At 33.5% G+C, this 17606-nt stretch overlaps 1 protein-coding gene across 2 annotated transcripts in view; it reads left to right on the forward strand.

The window, feature by feature from the left end:
• Nucleotides 1–17606, forward strand: part of KCNT2 (potassium sodium-activated channel subfamily T member 2) — a 512407-nt gene that overhangs the window by 405185 nt on the left and 89616 nt on the right. The window contains exons 20-21 of one of the 2 annotated variants that reach the window (XM_020971730.1): nt 7779–7850; nt 12139–12273. In XM_020971730.1, the coding sequence (XP_020827389.1) occupies nt 7779–7850; nt 12139–12273 (207 nt within the window). The remainder of the gene's footprint in view (nt 1–7778; nt 7851–12138; nt 12274–17606) is intronic. The other variant, XM_020971731.1, reaches the window with a different exon arrangement.

The following is a 17606-nucleotide window of genomic DNA, read 5'->3' on the forward strand; positions in this document are numbered from 1 at the left end:
GTTAATAGCTAACAAAAGGTCTATGTGACAAGGATGAGCTTAGCATAGTACCTGGCACATAGCAGGTGCTTTATAGATGCTTGTTTACTTGATTTAAAAGCTGAAGGCATGATATCCCAAAGCAGTGGTAGAGCCCAGTTTGAGATTTCTGCAGTAGATTTCCTTGACAAAGTAGTTTGGAGGTTCATCTTTCCAGAATTTTTTTCTAAATCCTCAAATCCATGTATGAGCAGCCAGGGTTTCTGTCAGTTACTTTTCTATTTTGGTCCAACAATCAGTCCTTCCTCTTGGTCTTTCTGGCCATAACTTTCTGTGGCCATCTTACTCCAGATTTACTGATCATAGAAGAGAAGAAATGCTCTTGCCTAGTGGCTCCATACGTTATCCATCCATCCATCCATCCATCCATCCATCCATCCATCCATCCATCCATCTATCTATCTATCTATCTATCTATCTATCTATCTATCTATCTATCTATCTATCTATCTATCTCTACAAACACACACACACACAAACATACACATGCGCGCCCCCCCCCACACCCCTGTCTTGCTAATCTGTTTCCCCTTGGAATTCAAACCTTTTGTCTTCATTTGCTTCCTTTTGATGCTCTGTTTTCTGGAAATACACTTCCTTTCTTGATTTTGACTTATTCTCTCCATTTCTTTTTGGTCTATGGAAACCATCTTAGCAAATTATAGTCATTGTAGACTAATCTTCCACAGATCTACCAAAGTGTTCTCCCTAAAATGCTGGTCTGACTCTGCTACCCCATCCAGTTCCCCAACCCACAATAAATTCTAGTGCTTCATTATTACCTATAGGATCAAGTATAAGCTATTATGTTTAAAATGTAAGGCTCTTCACATCCTGATCCCCTTATTCTACCTTTATTACATGTTACTCCTCTATGCAGCCTTCTTGCTGTTATACACAACACTAAATTTTCTTTCTCACTGGCTTTGCACTGGCTTTCCCCCATGCTCCTAATAGATTCCCTCCTCATTTTCACCTCTTGGAATCCTAGGTTTACTTCAACATAGTTCAAGTGGTATCTCCTGCATAGACCTTCCTGGTACTTGCAGGTGTTAGGGCCACTCTCTACACATGCTTGATTACCTTGCATATATTCTAAATATGCTTTTTTATGTGAATGTGATCTGCCCCCTGCAACTGGGGACTTTTTAACTTTTGTTCCTGTATCCCTGGTGCCTAATAATGATTTATTATGTGCTAGGCACATAGTAGTCCCTTAATAAATGTATAACAAATGTATATTGATTGAGTGATTTGTAGTTGAATTGCTTTACTACTTGCCTCTCTGGACAGAAGGACATAAAGGCATAATAGAGCATAATGACTTAAAATTAGTTGTCTAGGTATGTATTAACCAGTCCAAGATACTGGCTTTCCCAGTAACATTTATTCATTATGGTCTCCTCCCCTCTGGCATCCTAGGCACTACCAAAAAATGATAGGAATAAAACCAATCCCATTTCACATGAAGGAGAATAGAAGAGAAAAATAAAGTTTTGGTGCATCATAGAGTGAAGGGATGGAAATTCAGTGGATACTCCCAGGTCTGATCCTAAAAATAACTGGCATGGAAGCTTTAAGTTGGGTGTTCTCTCCTTAGGTAGCCAGGTAGTTCTGCTCTTATGGAATCATCATATTAAGACCATACATAGAGCAGACATTTGATCATCTTTAGACCAACTGAAACTCAGAAGTCCAAAACTCAAGTGATCCTCCAGCTTCAGTCTTCCCTCATGGGTATGAGCCACAATGCCTGGCTGGTACATATTTTTTTTGTACTTTAATCCTGACCCTTATACTTATGGGTTTCAATTTACATGCATCCCCTCAAGTGTTTTTGTTCTACTTATGTCACCCTTTTGGGTTCCTGTGTTCTCTAATTTCACTTCATCTCAGCTGTAGACAGTGATGGGCATACTTTTAACCTCATTACTGCCTCTGATTGTTCTGCCTTTTCATTCCATGAGTCTGAAATATCTTTATATAACCCATCAACTCGGGTTTTATATATCTATATCTATATCGATATCAATATCTATATCTATATCTATATCGATATCTATATATCTATATCCTTCCATATATCCCTATACATCATTCTTCTCTCCTCACTAGAGAGTGATTCCTCTATTCTCTGCTTTACTAGTCCATTATCTCTTTTCTAGCCTCATTTTCCTTCCTTCAAAATCGTTACCCAATAATCAAATCAACTTTATACATTTCTCTAATCTTAAATATCTTGCTTCCTTGTCCTATTGATATACACACCTTTCTAAATGCATACCTTGAGTTATTCCTCCCATCTCCCTTTTTTACTCTCACTCATGTGTTGCTGAATGCTGCTGGAGAAAGCTATACAATTATGTTGACTCAATCTATTTCACTTTTTCGTTTTCTGATTTTACTTGAGCCTTCATTGTTTCAAGCTAGTGATCATTTTTCACTCATCCCTGATTAACCATCTATCAAAATCTGCACACCATTGGTTCTAAACCTTGTATTCTCTTCCATAGCCATCTTCATCCTCTCTCTAAGCAGAGGACTTTGTCTCATATTATCTCCTCTCCATTTCTATTCCTTATATCTCCTCAGAATCATTCTATATTGTCTCTTCTATTTTTTTTCAGTCTCAGAGGAAAAGGTAACCCAGATTCTAGTGCAAAGTCAATCCCTTCGCTTGTGAACTTGAACCCATTCCCTCCCATTTTCTCCTAGCATCTGGTCCCTTTAATCATCCCCTCTAATTTTTAACATCATTTTATCAACTGTCTCTTTCCAAGGTTCCTAAAAAAAGTTTATATCTCTTTAGACCTTAAAAGATTATTTCAGGAGTTTCTCAATCATTTTTCTTAAATTTTACCTTTCTTTTGCAGTTTTTTTAGGAAGGTAGTCTATTCCAATTGCCTCTAGTTTCATACATCCCATTGACTTCTTTTCTGTTAGTTATGCTGATAACTTTTTTTTGTTTTTATACCATAGCTAATATGAAATATAGTATTTACCAGCGACCCTTCCTCTGTATTGAAAGAAAAAAAGGTATTTTGAAAAACAATTTTTGCTACTTCCCCAAATTTACTAAAGTATGAATAACTTTGGACCCAGCTGTACCACTAGTAGATCTATATATCAAAGAAATGTTCAAACTTTTATAGCAACCTAACAGAGTCCCTGATATTTTGGGAATGGCAAAATATGATATGTTAATGTACATATATAATATTGTGCTATAAGAAATAATGAAAGGAATGGTTTCAGAGAAATCTAGGAAGATTCATATGAACTGATCCATAGTAAATTCATCATAATCAGAACAATTTATACAGTAATAGCAACATTATAAAGACAAATAACTTGAAAAGAATTAAGAAGTTTGATCACTGTAATACCAATCATATTCCATTGTGCTCATGGAAAACGTGCTGCCTACCCCCTGACAGAGGGGTGATGGACTCAGGATTCAGTATATATAGATGTGTATATAAATATACATAGGGGTGTGTGTGTGTGTGTGTATATGTATATATGTATATACATACACACACACACACACACACACACACACACACACACACACACACATATATATATATATATATATATATATATATATATATATATATTGTACTTGGCCAACGTAGAATTAGTTTTGTTTGACCATATTTACTAAAAACTTCTCCCCCAATGGAAGGTTGTGGGAAGGAGAGAAAATAAATTTTTCTTCATTGAAAAAAATTCAGTTAAAAAGATAAAAATAAAATCATAGGATTAGATAGAAATATGCTCATTCTGAGAATACGAAGGTCTTTCTACTACATTATATTGTCATATTTATAAAACATCAACATTTAAAAGAATATTTCATGATCTTTTAGTTTTGCTGAAAAAAATGCTTATACTTTGTGTCTTCCTTGATGCAAATGGCAGTCCTCCTCTTCATTATTATCCTGAATAATTCTTAATCATGTCTTTTAATAAATATTCTAGAAACTATCCAATACCTTGAAGTTTCTTTTTTTTTCTTTTAATCTCTAAGTCCTACTAACCAAGCACTTCTATTTCACGTGTTTTGTCTGTCATTGTAATCATTTTCACTTAATTACTAGACTGATTCATTTTCCAGACAAAGTCTTCAGTAATGGATTTTCAAAATTTTCTCACCCAAGTTATCATTTACACTGCAATGTAATTATGTTCATTAAGAATTTTTCCATTGTCCTTTAGCAGAATTTTAATATTAAAGGGAGGAGAATAGATAGTCTAGAACTATCATTTGTTTGGTATAGGGAAGAGATGACTTCTATATTACCTTTAAGTTCTAAATGTATAATCTTGGGTCTGATTCTAATTAATTACTCTGACTGGTGAAGATTACCTGGTATAATAGATAGAGTTCAGAAACTGAAGTCAGAAAGGCCTGGGTTCAAATCTCACTTCTCTCTCAAGTACAAATCACTTAATTCCTGTTCTCTTTTTTTCCTTTCCTTTTTGTCAAATGTTTATTTATTAAAAGTCCTTTACTTTCCTCTGTGGCTCTTGACTATCTGGGTATAACACAACATCATTATTTGTATCATCAATGACATCACACATATGTTTGCCATTGATGTTGTAGCCTGCAACCTGGGCTATTCCAACCATCATTGTTATTGTTCCATCTAGGTCTCTTGCCAGAGTTTAGCTCCTTATCTGTCAAGCAATGCTGGTAATCTTGTTGAGGTTGACATTGCTACCATGTTTAATATTTTTCATATCCCTGTGGTTATTTCAAGGCTTTACTGATAAAATGATAATAATAAGGTACTGCTTTGATCTGAGCCTATCTATTCTGAATACTAGCATCTCTCTTGGACTCACTTATCTACTAAGTTCTAGGTAGGTTGACTCTAGTAGTGAAGGAGGGATTTCACACTCTGATAAAAGCCCAGATCCTTCTTAGACTGTTATTTTGTCAGATCTTCTATGATATCACATCATAATATAGTGCTTTCCTCTCAAGAGTATTGTCATTATTTCAGTGATTTTGCATAAAAATTACTTTTGGTCCACTTTTGAAACGACCAATTCATGACCAAACTAAAGTGCCTAGAAATACCTTCTCAGTATGAGGTTACTTCAAAGATTAAAAAGTAGTAATGTAAAATAATTGCAAGAAAGGAGAATTTAATTTATTTTCAGGACAGAGAGAATGAGAATAAGTATTTGCATGCTTATAGAATATACTCTATGTCAGGCACTGTGTTAAGAACTTTAAAAATATCTCATTTGATTTTTAAAGGAGTGATTGTAATACTTTTACATGTGAATAATACTAATAAGAATAATAAGAAAGTATTTCAAGATAGAGTCACCACTGGATCTGATTTATTGGAGAGAGAGGTAACTCATTCATAATGATCATCTGTGAGCACAAATCAATGTGACAAAATCTTTACATTTGTAAAGTCCTCAAGAGACCTTATAGAGATCATGTATTCCAATAGCCCGTTGCTTTATAGGTGAGGACTCCATAGCATAAATAATCCAAATGAATGTATGCAAGGTCAAAAAGCAAAATTGCATCAGAACTAGGACTAGAAGATAGCTTTCCTGACTCTATGGTCACTGCTTTGTTACCATTATGCCTTTCCTTCAAAAAAAAATAACTCTTGAATAGAGTAAAATCATATGCATATATGCAAAATTTACATTGTCAACTTAAAATCACTTCTTCAAGGATAATATAAAGATAAGTGTCAGCTCAGGCCAGAAGAAGAGAAATGGTCAAAATTCTAAGTTTCCGAAGACCATCTCAAAGAAATATCTTTTATACTGTTTCAATGATTCTGTATCCTTTGATGGATGGTGTTGGTGATTTGTGAAAATTTAATATGTGTGTGTATCAACAGAATAAAGACAGGTTAGTGTTAATTCACATCAAATTTCACATGGAATAAATGCACTCTCCCCATTTCCCTCCCCCCCCTCCTGAATTATCATAGTGAAGGGAAAGAGCTAATGCTAATTAGTTAAATCATGTACATTATGTGTATTAGATTATACATGTAATTTTAAAACATGCACACATATATATTGCTATACACATAAAGAACATACACAGTTTACTTGCTTGCAGTTGCCTATAAAAGTCTCTCTCTCCCCCATTAATGTTACACTTAAGGAAAAGGCTCCTATGGGAAATTTTACCCTCAATAGGCTTATAGCGTTAGATTTGAAAGGAACTTTAGAGGTCATCTGGTCCAATCTCTTCATTTTACAGTTGAGGAAACTGATTCCCACAGGGGTTAAGGAAGTTGCTCAAAGAACCACAGGTAGAAAGTGACATAGCCAGGATTTGAATGTATGTATACATGTATGTATGTATGTATGTATGTATGTATGTATGTATGGGTCTTTCTCTATTTACTTAGATAAGTGAATGTATAAGAAGTTATTTATCTCATTTGTCTCCATCTGTCTAGATTTCACTGTGTACTGATTGGGAAACAGTGATTCAGATAGGGCTTAATTCTAACATTATCATGATCATCAATCAAAGACTCTAGTATATTATCAATACAAGATATATATTTAATATTATATGACAATCTGTTAGATATATTGTGGTGATCCTTTTAATTAGACTGAATTATAATAAAAAAAAGAAACTTATTATAGATATAAGAATGCATCTATCCTTGTTTTGGGTTTTTTTAAGTTTTATAAAGAATGAATCTAAAAGTGGAAATTAATAATATAAACAAGAGTGCCCTCTGCTGTTTTAATCAGAATAGTGTGTGTATATACACGTAAATACACACATATGTATGTATGTGCATCAATCTATTCTCTAGATATACACATTACCCTGCTTATATAAACAGTATACATATATAGATGCATGTATCTACATATATCACTATTTTTTGTTTAGTAAATATTATGTTTATTTTTGTAAGTAATATAATTACTTCCTATCTCAAAATTAATTCTAAAGTTTAATGTATTATTTCATTGTTGAGCTTAATATTAATAGTTAGCAAATTGCTTTTGTGAGAGAATTGTTACCACTTCACCAAGTTAGGCCGTACAACCTGTGCAAAGGAATAATTGAATTTATAGTTCTTACCTACTTTCCTTCAGCATTTCAATATTGCTAATGGATTGATAACATATCTTTTTATTTACTTGAGAATATAAATGTTTCTCATTGGTAACTATGAATTATAAATATGCAAATATACACACATATTTCAAAAGTTATCCATTCATATTAAATAGCCAGATTTTCACTTTGCATAATTCTTCTATGGGAAAGCACTCTTTAGATTAACTTAAGATGCAAATATAGCCTGAATTTTAGTGATTTTGTGAGTGGGAAGTCATTAGTTCAGTATCTTCTTACATGAACTTATTCAGGACTAATTGTTTCCCCATTGATGTCACTTTATTAATCATCAGGTAGATTTTATCATCAAAGTCTTTTTATAGGATTGTGCCATCTTGTTTCTGTTTTAGAAGGTTCAAAAACTTTTTTTTATATTTTCAAGTGCATTTTATTTTTGCTCATTCTTTATGACAAGTACAATATACAGTTTCTGTTGTAAGATAAAATCATAAACTGCTTTATTCTCTTAAAAATAAATTTGGTCATCAGTGACCACTTTTGTCAATGTAAACTAAGCCAATTTTACTAGGTTTCCTTCAAAGTGCTGCAACTGTTGTGATGTTGTGTTTCATTTTGTAACCCATCTGTTACGTAGGCCAGATATGCATTTTCTGGATGCCATCTGTTGGTTTCCAATGGTTTACTACATGGTGGGCTCTATTGACAAGTAGGTGACGTAATCCTTGGCACACTAAACATTGTAGTGTTCTGTGGTTTGTTGTATGCTGTGTTTTGTATCTGCATGATTAGTGTATGGTGCAATGCCAGTATTTCAAAGGTGGTACACTTTGCATGGATAGATACATGTTCTTGTATTTTAGTTCTTGGATTTAAAATTCCTGCCCAGAATCCTGCCATCAACAATAAAATAAAATAATCTGTTGCATGCCCAGTTTTGCTCAATTTTGAAAGCTTGCTTCAGTGTTGTATTTTTGGCTGAACTAAATCCTGGGAATTTTTATAGTACTGATATCATTAGTGTCAACAATATATATCATACAGTGATGGGGAAAATAAAAATTCTTGAGATTTCTATATTGCATTTAATAGAATCATCTGAAATTTCACAGATTCTGCAAATACTTTTATCTAGTAATAGTATTCAAAGGAAAAAAAGTTAAAAATAAAAAAATACTGTTTTTTTTAAGTTACAATAGTAAGAAATCCCTAAAGTAGTAGCATTTCCTCTAATATTTATTGTAATTTCATAATTCCTACATCACAGAAGCTGAAATTTCCAAAGGTTAAACTATTTCTTAAATAAACTATAATAATATGTCTTGTGATGTGCTAGTGTTAAAATGCAATTACTTATGAGTTCACTTTTAAAAATTCAAAAGGTGAAGTTACCATTAAATGTGTAATCATGTAAAAAAATCTTTTCTCTATTGTAATCTTAGTTTAGAGGCCTTTCTGAATTAAAAAAAAAACAAAACTTTTGCATTTTACTTTTGATTGTTTCATGGCTGCTTGAGTCCTTTACATGTGTGGGGAATGTATCATTCAACTTTAAAACTCTTGAATTTATTAATTCCATGATTAATGTTTTATCAGTTACTATTTTTTCCTGGAAATTGGAAGGTGTCTATTTACTTCTGGGTGAATTTAAATCCATGCATAAGCCAAAAGATCATTTTTTCATTGTGTTCATACCATTTACACCATAATACATTGCCTTATTAAGAACTTATTCAAAATTATAAAAGCATTAAAACTTAAACATATGCATTATTACTTATAAAGAATATATCCCCAAATCTCATCTTAAAAGAAAAAAATAGCTATTTTTTCAAAGATGCTTTGATAGTTTTCCTCTGTAATTTTATAAGGAGTAAAGAAACTAAAAAAGACAATGAATCAATGTTGTTTCTTTTTGTTATTTATATTGTGGAATACAATGACATTTTTCTCATTCCATAGGATCAGGGATGCAGATCAGAAGGTTGTGGGTTTTTTTTTTTTGTAAAAGCCATTAAGGTAGAGGATCAAATCTTTCTATGCATACATTTATGCATATGCACACATATACACAAAGTTATAACCTCCACCTCCCCCTTGAAAGGGAATAGATTGGGTTAGGTCAGGGAAGGATGTTACAGAACCCATAACATTGGGTTATGTAAAGAAGGCTAACCTGAGTGTCTGCGTGTGATTGACTTTTTTCCCTGTCAAGCAATTTATAATGTTATATCATTGAATGTCACAAAATTCCATACTTGGAAAAGGCCTTATGGTTATATGGTCAAAGCTATCCAAATTGCTCTAGAAAAGCATATGGAAGAACATCAGCATTTCTCCCTATTGCAACCAGCTGAGATAAAGTGCTAGTACTAATAAGTATTGCCTTTTTAAAAAGATTTAATTTAATTTAAATTTAAAAAGATTCTTCTCCAGTTTCAGAGAAAACCAGGCAAAGTAAATCTATATAGGCAAGGGGAGTTAGCTCCTTCTTCAAGAAAGACAATAGAATCATGAAGAAATACTCAGAAACCAGTTATTTAGAGGTTGTGACACATCAACACATAAATAGAAATAGCCTACTTAATGGTTAAAAATTTAATAACTCATTAAACAAATGTGTATTAAGTATCTTTTATTTTCAACTCATTGTGCCAGGTACTGATTATTTGCTTCTATTCATTCATCATCTTTTCAAATGTTATTTAATTAGAATATCTAAAACCCTTAGCCCTAATTCTGACTAAAGCATATGTACCATTCAAATTGAGAATTATTTCATACATTTGGGCATTGTTATTCATTTCTTAACATAAGAACTCATTTTGCCCTACAAAAATTTTCACCATAATAATTATTTTTGTACCTTTTGCTGAAAATTTTGATCTGTTGTTACTAGGGAGTGATATAGTAATAGATGTTGACATAGGAGAAATTACCATTTTCACCTCATACCATATTTATCAATAAATGTTTAAAAGAATGAATGTATCTCAGCTACTCATTCAAATAGCCATTTTTGTTATGTTTATTCTTGTTAGTGTATTATTCCCCAGTCAGATTAAGATTTTAATGTATACTTATCTTTTTCTATCTTTTTGAATATGTTATATATGTTGAACACGATGTTGGAGAACAGTGTTGAAGGATGGTGAAATGACTTGAAAATTCAGTAAGGTGAATTGAAACCACTTTAGCAGTTTAAATATCATTTTCATGGTGAACAAATAACTATCACTTTCATATTCCATCTATCTTTTCCTACTTATTTATTTTGGTAGACTTATGGACATGTCTAAATTTTCTAGGTTAAGAAAAATGGATATTCCTAAGAAGTTAAAATTTCAGGTTTTCATATTGTGGAGTATTATGGTCCTGGCCCCTCTCTCCATAGCAGATTTATTTGGAATAACATTCTGTTTCCACAGTTTTAGCCATAAAATCCCTGCCACAGAACCTTGTTCCTGATTCAAGAGAAATATTTTTTCTGGACTACTCCTGGGGAACTTGGACCTAAAGCTTTGGTAATACCTACTCACCTTATAACAGAGTAAGAAATCCTGTGTCCCTGCATTTTCATGAAAGGAAAATGATCCCCAATAATAACATATGACTAACCCAACTAATCATATACTTGTAAAAGATATTCAAGGAGCTGCCACTTCAACTGATTACTCAAAAATAGCTTTCATTTTTATATATTCTATTTTGAATCAGAAGAGACAGCAAGACCCACCAATCCATCTCTCATCACATACCTTCAACAAACTTCATACTAAAGCAGTGATTTTACTTTCTAATCCAGTCATTCACTCTTGTATTTTACTCCTTCTGCTTGGTTTGTATGGAACAGAGGCAATGGAAGTATTATTTCCCCCATAGGGCTTTCATACTAGCAAGTCAATTTGAAATTAATAGAATATTAAGGTAAAAGATGAATTTGAAAGTGATAGAAGTGAGTATTGATTTCAGTATGTAGGCTACAGCAAATAAGAGTTTGTTCTATAGTCTCTATATAGCCAGATCCAGATGTTTAGGTTAAACAATTATTTTTGCTCATAATTTTCTTTTTTTTAAGACAATTAATTAACCCTTTGCATTTATTTATTTATTTTTAATGAGGCAATTGAGGTTAATTGACTTGCCCAGGGTCACACAGCTAGTAAGTGTCAAGTGTCTGAGGCTGGATTTAAACTCAGGTCCTCCTGACTCCAAGGCAGTAGCTCTATCCACTGCGCCACCTAGTTGCCCCTCATAATTTTCAAATTGGCTCTACTTATATATCAGAATATATGCATGAGACATATTACTACCCACTTGATAATAAGCCTGTCATAAGCCTATTCTGTGTCACTTGTGTAAATTGATATTCAAGAAAGGAACCATGTTTTACAAAATGAAAAAGGTATATTTTTTCTTCTTTTCTCTTCATCCCATCCAAGACATGTATTAATAATTTGTTTTTAATGTCCAAATATCTTTAAGAATAAAAAGTTGAAATGTTGCATCTATAAAATTACATTTTGTTTGCATAGTACAGCTCTACAATTTTTCAATTTCATTACTATTTTGTTGCAAATGCTTAGCATTTTTATTTTATCCATCCATATTGATCAACTTTTTAAAACGTATTTTTGAAAACCAGCAAGATAAAATTCAGATGTAATGTTACTTTCATCAAGATTATAATCCCTTCTACTTTGGTAACAACTAGAGAGTATCTCAGAAAAAAAAAATCAAATTTTAAGGTGGTTTAAAACTGCACTAAGACTTTTGGGACATGCTATATAATAGCTGGAATCTCATATAATTCTCTTGGTATATCTTCTGTGAAACTATTAACTCCTGTGCTTATAAGGACAACTGCATAGTAGCCAAAAGAAGCAATTAAAGTTGCCAGGATAAGCAAGTATTTTTATTTTGTTTTGTTTTATAAATTCATTCTAATGCTATATTATTTTTAAAAGTCCATTTCTATCTGTTCATTTTTACAAAAGCTTAGATGACTTGCTTAGGTGTGGAGTGACCTTTGCTGCTAACATGGTGGTTGTGGATAAAGAGAGTACTATGAGCGCAGAGGAAGACTACATGGCAGATGCCAAAACTATTGTAAATGTGCAAACTCTCTTCAGGTAAGTGTCAGAAAAATCAGATATTATCTTTTCCTAAGGTAGCTTGGGGGTAAAAAATATCAAGTCTTATACAGTTGTTTGTATATGAATGGTAAAGATGAGAAGTTAGCTTTCTGTTTTACTTAGCCACATCAGCTAACTGGACTATACAGAAAATGAAGCCACCACATTGTCCTTGCTAATTACTGTTCTCTCTGCATCCAAATACACACACACACACACACACACACACACACACACACACACACACACGCACACACGCACACATGCACACACACATACACACACAATTTTTATCAAGATAATTCTTTTGGCATCAGGAACAAATAGAGAGAATTTGAAAAGTCTTAATGCAATATATACATATACACACAAACACATACAAACATATATACATGTATTTATAGGCATACGTGTTTGTACATATTTTTAATTTAAATGCTATTTCAAATACTTTCAAACCAGAATTGAAGTTATCTAAGTTTTCTGTGGATCATTTTAGGAATCTTAATTTTCCTCCTCTGAACTTTGTCTTTCAGTGACAGGCAGTTTGAGACAAATTCCTTTTGCTAGCTGGAAAGATGATTATTACATCCTTTCATCTTTGCCTAAATATTGTCTTGAATATGTAGTAGGATTCTATTATATTGACAAATATAGTCAGCTAGCCACAAAAATCACAAAACTATAGACTTCAGCTTAGAAAATAAGAAGTCACAAAAATCTTCTGGCCTTAACTATTCTTGGCTAGTCACAATGTTGGGTGTATCTTATAAGGCAAATGGATATATACATTGATTTATAGTGTAATGAGGTAAATGATTGAGTAATCCTTGAAAGTAAAATCACTTATGTAGTAAATATAATAAAATTAAGAATAACCTAAGGATTGTGAAGCTATTTACAATGGTGATGATGGGTTTAGCCGAACCATTTGCTCAACATTGCCCTAAGACCAATTTCAACAAGAAGTGATATTATTGATAAGGTGGGTGACCAGAGTTAAAAATGCATCTTGATTTTAAAAAGATAACTGTTCTATACAAAGCATGTAGGTACAGTTTTCTTCTCTTTGCTAATTGCTGCACTCCTTGGAACAGACTTTATCCAAATACAGGCTTTGATTTAGTTTTCTCTTTGGTGGAATTATCAATCAACTTAAATTCCTTGTCTTAAAATTTCAATATCTAATTTATACATATATAATTACATCCAATTTATATGTAAATATATTTTAATGTTATATTTGTTTTTCTGAGTATTACCTTTTAAGTGTTTGAGATAAATATATGTTTTCTATCTCATGTGGTAGGCACAGTGGCAAAGCAGTTCTTCAAAACTTCATTCACCTTAGTCTTTATATAGAATCTTAGACTTGAAAATTATCTTAGAAATTATGTAATTGAATCTGCTAAGTGATGGAGAAAACTTCTCCACAATATACCTAACATGTAAGTATCTAGCTTCTGCTTGAATATTTCTATTGGCAGGCAACTCATTACCTCTCTAAGCAGCCTATCCCATTTTCCTTGAGTGGTATGTTCCTAGTCACTGTTAAATATGAAGCTTTTCCCCTTAAGCAACTGCAAAACACTAATCTGTAAAAATCCCAAATAGCAAATTGGTAGTGTTTAGAGAAATATTATTTCAGATCAATAGAATTTTGGTTTATACAAGTAGAATTTGGGTATATGAAAATGATGCTAATGACCTGCCATTAATAGGAAGTGTGAGGTATCTTCTTCTTTTTTATTATTTATTTATTTATTGTTATAGTATTTTATTTTCCCCAAGTTACATGTAAATAAAATTTTAACATTCATTTTTGCAAGTTTTGAGTTCCACTTTATTCTTTCCCCCTCCTTCCCCTCCGCTCTTCTGAAAATGGTAGTTTGATATAGTTTATACTTGTGCTATCATGTAAAAAATATTTCCATATTAGTCACAATTATGAAAGAAGAACCAGATTTAAAAAACACGAGAAACAACAAAGTGAAAATAAATGCTTCAATCTGCATTCAAAATCCATCAATTCTTTATCTGGTTATGGATAACATTTTCCTTTGTGAGTCTTTTGTACTTGTCTTGGATCATTGTGGTGCTGAGAAGAGATGAGTCATTCATAGTTGATCATAACACAAGATTGCTAATACTAGTACAATGATTTCCTGGTTCTGCTCATTTCACTTTGCATCAGTTCATACAAGTCTCTCCAAGTTTTCTGAAATCTGCCTGTTCATCATTTATTATTGCACAACACTATTCCATTACATTTATAAACCATAGCTTGTTCAGCCATTCCCCAATTGATGGGCATCCCCTAAGTTTCCAACATTTTGCCATTATGAAGAGGACTGCTATAAATATTTTTGCACATATAGGTCCTTTCCCCTTTTTTATGATCTCTTTGGGATAAACATCTAGTAGTAGTATCGAGGGATCAAAGGGTATACGCAGTTTTATAGCCCTTTGGGTATAGTTCCAAATTGCTCTCCAGAATGATTTGATCAATTCACAACTCTACCAACAGTGCATCAATGTCCCAGGTTTCCCATATCCTCTCCAACATTTATCATTTTCTGATTTTATCATATTAGCTGATCTGATAAGTGTGAGGTGGTATCTTAGAGTTGTTTTAATTTGCATTTCTCTAATCAAAAGTGATTTAAAGCCCTTCTTCATATGCCTATAGATAGCTTTGAATTCTTCATCTGAAAACTGTCTGGTCATATCTTTTGACCATTTATTGGTGGGGAATGGCTTATATTCTTATAAATTTAACTCAGCTCTCTTTATATTTGAGATATAAGAAATAATACAGTGAGAGATACTTGCTGTAAATATTGTTTCCCAGTTTTCTGCCTTCCTTATCTCTTTTAATTAGGTCTATTTTTGCTTTTACTTTGTTTGAGATCAGGATTGCTACCCCCTACTTTTTTTTTAAGTTCCACTGAAGCATAACAGATTCTGCTGTATCCCCTTTCACTCTCTGTGTGTATGTGTTTCTGCTTCAAGTATTTCTTGTAAACAACATATTGTAGGGTTCTAGTTTTTGATCCACTCTGCTATCTGCTTCCATTTTATGGTGGAGTTCATTCCATTCACATTCACAGTTATGATTACTAACTGTGTATTTCCATTCATCTTATTCTTCCTCCTGTTTGTCGACTCTCTCCTTCCATCTTTTCCTTCCCCACCAGTATTTTACTTCTGTCTACTATCTCTTCTGATCTGCCCTCCCTTTATCAGTACCCACCCTCCCTTACTTGATCTCTTCCCCTTCTACTTCCTTGTCAGATAAGATAGACTTCTATATTCTACTTATTATGTATATTTTCCCCTCTTTGAGCCAATACTGATGAGAGTAAGGTTCAAGTGATGCTCGTCAACCACCCTCACATCTTCTCCTTTATTGTAATACTTCTTTAGTACCTCTTCATGTGAAATAATTTATCCATTATACTTTTTTTACTTCTTTCTGCACCCAGTGCTCATCCTTTAAACTTTTTTGTCATTCCCTCAAATTCACTTTATACCCACACTCTCTGTCTATATATTCCTTCTAACTGTACTTTAATGATGTAATTTTTTAAGAATTACAAATATAATCTTCCTGTATAAGGATGTAAATAATTTAACTCTATAAAATCCCCTTATATTTTCTTTTCCTTTTTTCCTTTTTATGATTCTCTTGAGTCTTGATATTGGAGGTCAAATTTTCATTTAGTTCTGGTCTTATGAAAACTTGAAATCCCTCTATTTCATTCAATGAACATTTTTTCCCTTAATGCATTATGCATACTTTTGCCAGGTAAATGATTCTTGGTTGTAATCCTAGCTCCTTTGCCTTGCAGAATATTATGTTCTGTGATCTCTGGTCCTTAAATGTTGCAGTTGCTAATTCCTGTGTAATACTGATTCTGACTCCGTGATATTTGAATTGTTTCTTCCTGGCCACTTGCAATGTATTTTCCTTGATCTGACAGTTCTGAAATTTGGCTGTAATGTTCCTTGGAGGTTTTATTTTGGAATCTCTTTCCTGAGGTGATTGGCGGATTCTTTCAATGCCTATTTTGCCTTCTGATTCCAGGACATGTGAGCAGTTTTCCTTGATAATTTCTTGAAAGATGCTGTCCAGATCTTCCTTTTGATTATGGCTTTCAGGTAGACTAGTGATTCTGATATTGTCTTTCCTGGATCTATATTCCAGGTCATTTTTCCCACAAATTATTTTATGTTTTCTTCCATTTTTTCATTCTTTTGATATTGTGTGATTGATTCTTGATGTCTCACAGAGTCATTAGCTTCTACTTGCCCAATTCTAACTTTTAAGCTGTTGTTTTCTTCAAATAGCCTTTTTACTTAATTTTCCATTTGGCCAATTGTAGTCTTTAAGGAGTTGTTTTCTTCAGTGGATTTTTGTATCTCCTTTTCCATTTGGCCAAGGCTACTTTTTAAGCAGTTTTCGACACTGTTGACTTTTTTTTTTTACATAATTCACTTGCATCACTCTCACTTCTTTTGCCAATTTTTCTTCTACCTCTCTTATATGATTTTTAAGCTCATTTTTGACCTTTTCCATAATTTCTTTGTGGGCTTGAGACCACTTTCCATTTTTCTTTAGGGTTTTACCCATAGGTTTTTTGACATTGTTGTCCTCTTCTGAGTTTGTGTTTTGGTCTTATCTGTCACCGTAATGACTCTCTGTGGTCAGATTCTTTTTTGTTGTTTTTTGATCTCTGCTCCCAGGGTGGAAGGAGCTCTGTTTCAGGCTTTTTGTTCCAGTGCCTGCAGGCCCTGGCTATTTATCCCATTGCTGCTCTGATGTTGCCCTGAGGCCATGGGGGACCCTTATGTCTGGTGCTATGTTGAGAGTTTGGGGTGGAGGGTGGCTGGTGCTGCTGGAGGCAGTAGGGATCTGGCAGCCTTCCTGGTGCTGAGCTGGGGTCCTAGTAGTGATGTCTGGTGTATGCTGAGGCCCCTATGGGGTTTTTCTGCATTTCCCCAGAGCTACACTGAAGCTGGTAGAGGTCTGGCCACCAGACGGTGCGTATTTGCTCTGGGCCAGAGGTGGTGAACCTGCAGTCTCAAGCCAAGTGTGGCCCTCTAGGTCTTCAAGTGTGGCCCTTTGACTGAATCCAAACTTCACAGAGTAATTCTGTACAAAATTTTGGATTCAGTCAAAGGGTCATACTTGAGGACCTAGAAGGCCACATATGGCCTCAAGTCCACAGGTTCCCTATCCTTTCTGGGATATGCTGAAGCATGTGGAGGTCAGGGACCCTGCAGGATGCCTATTTTCTCTGGGTTGTGCTGAAGCACAGGGAGGTCTG

The sequence above is a fragment of the Phascolarctos cinereus genome, unplaced genomic scaffold (genome assembly GCF_003287225.1).
Source record: "Phascolarctos cinereus isolate Bilbo 61053 unplaced genomic scaffold, phaCin_HiC Scaffold_5;HRSCAF=322, whole genome shotgun sequence".
Lineage (NCBI taxonomy): Eukaryota > Metazoa > Chordata > Mammalia > Diprotodontia > Phascolarctidae > Phascolarctos > Phascolarctos cinereus.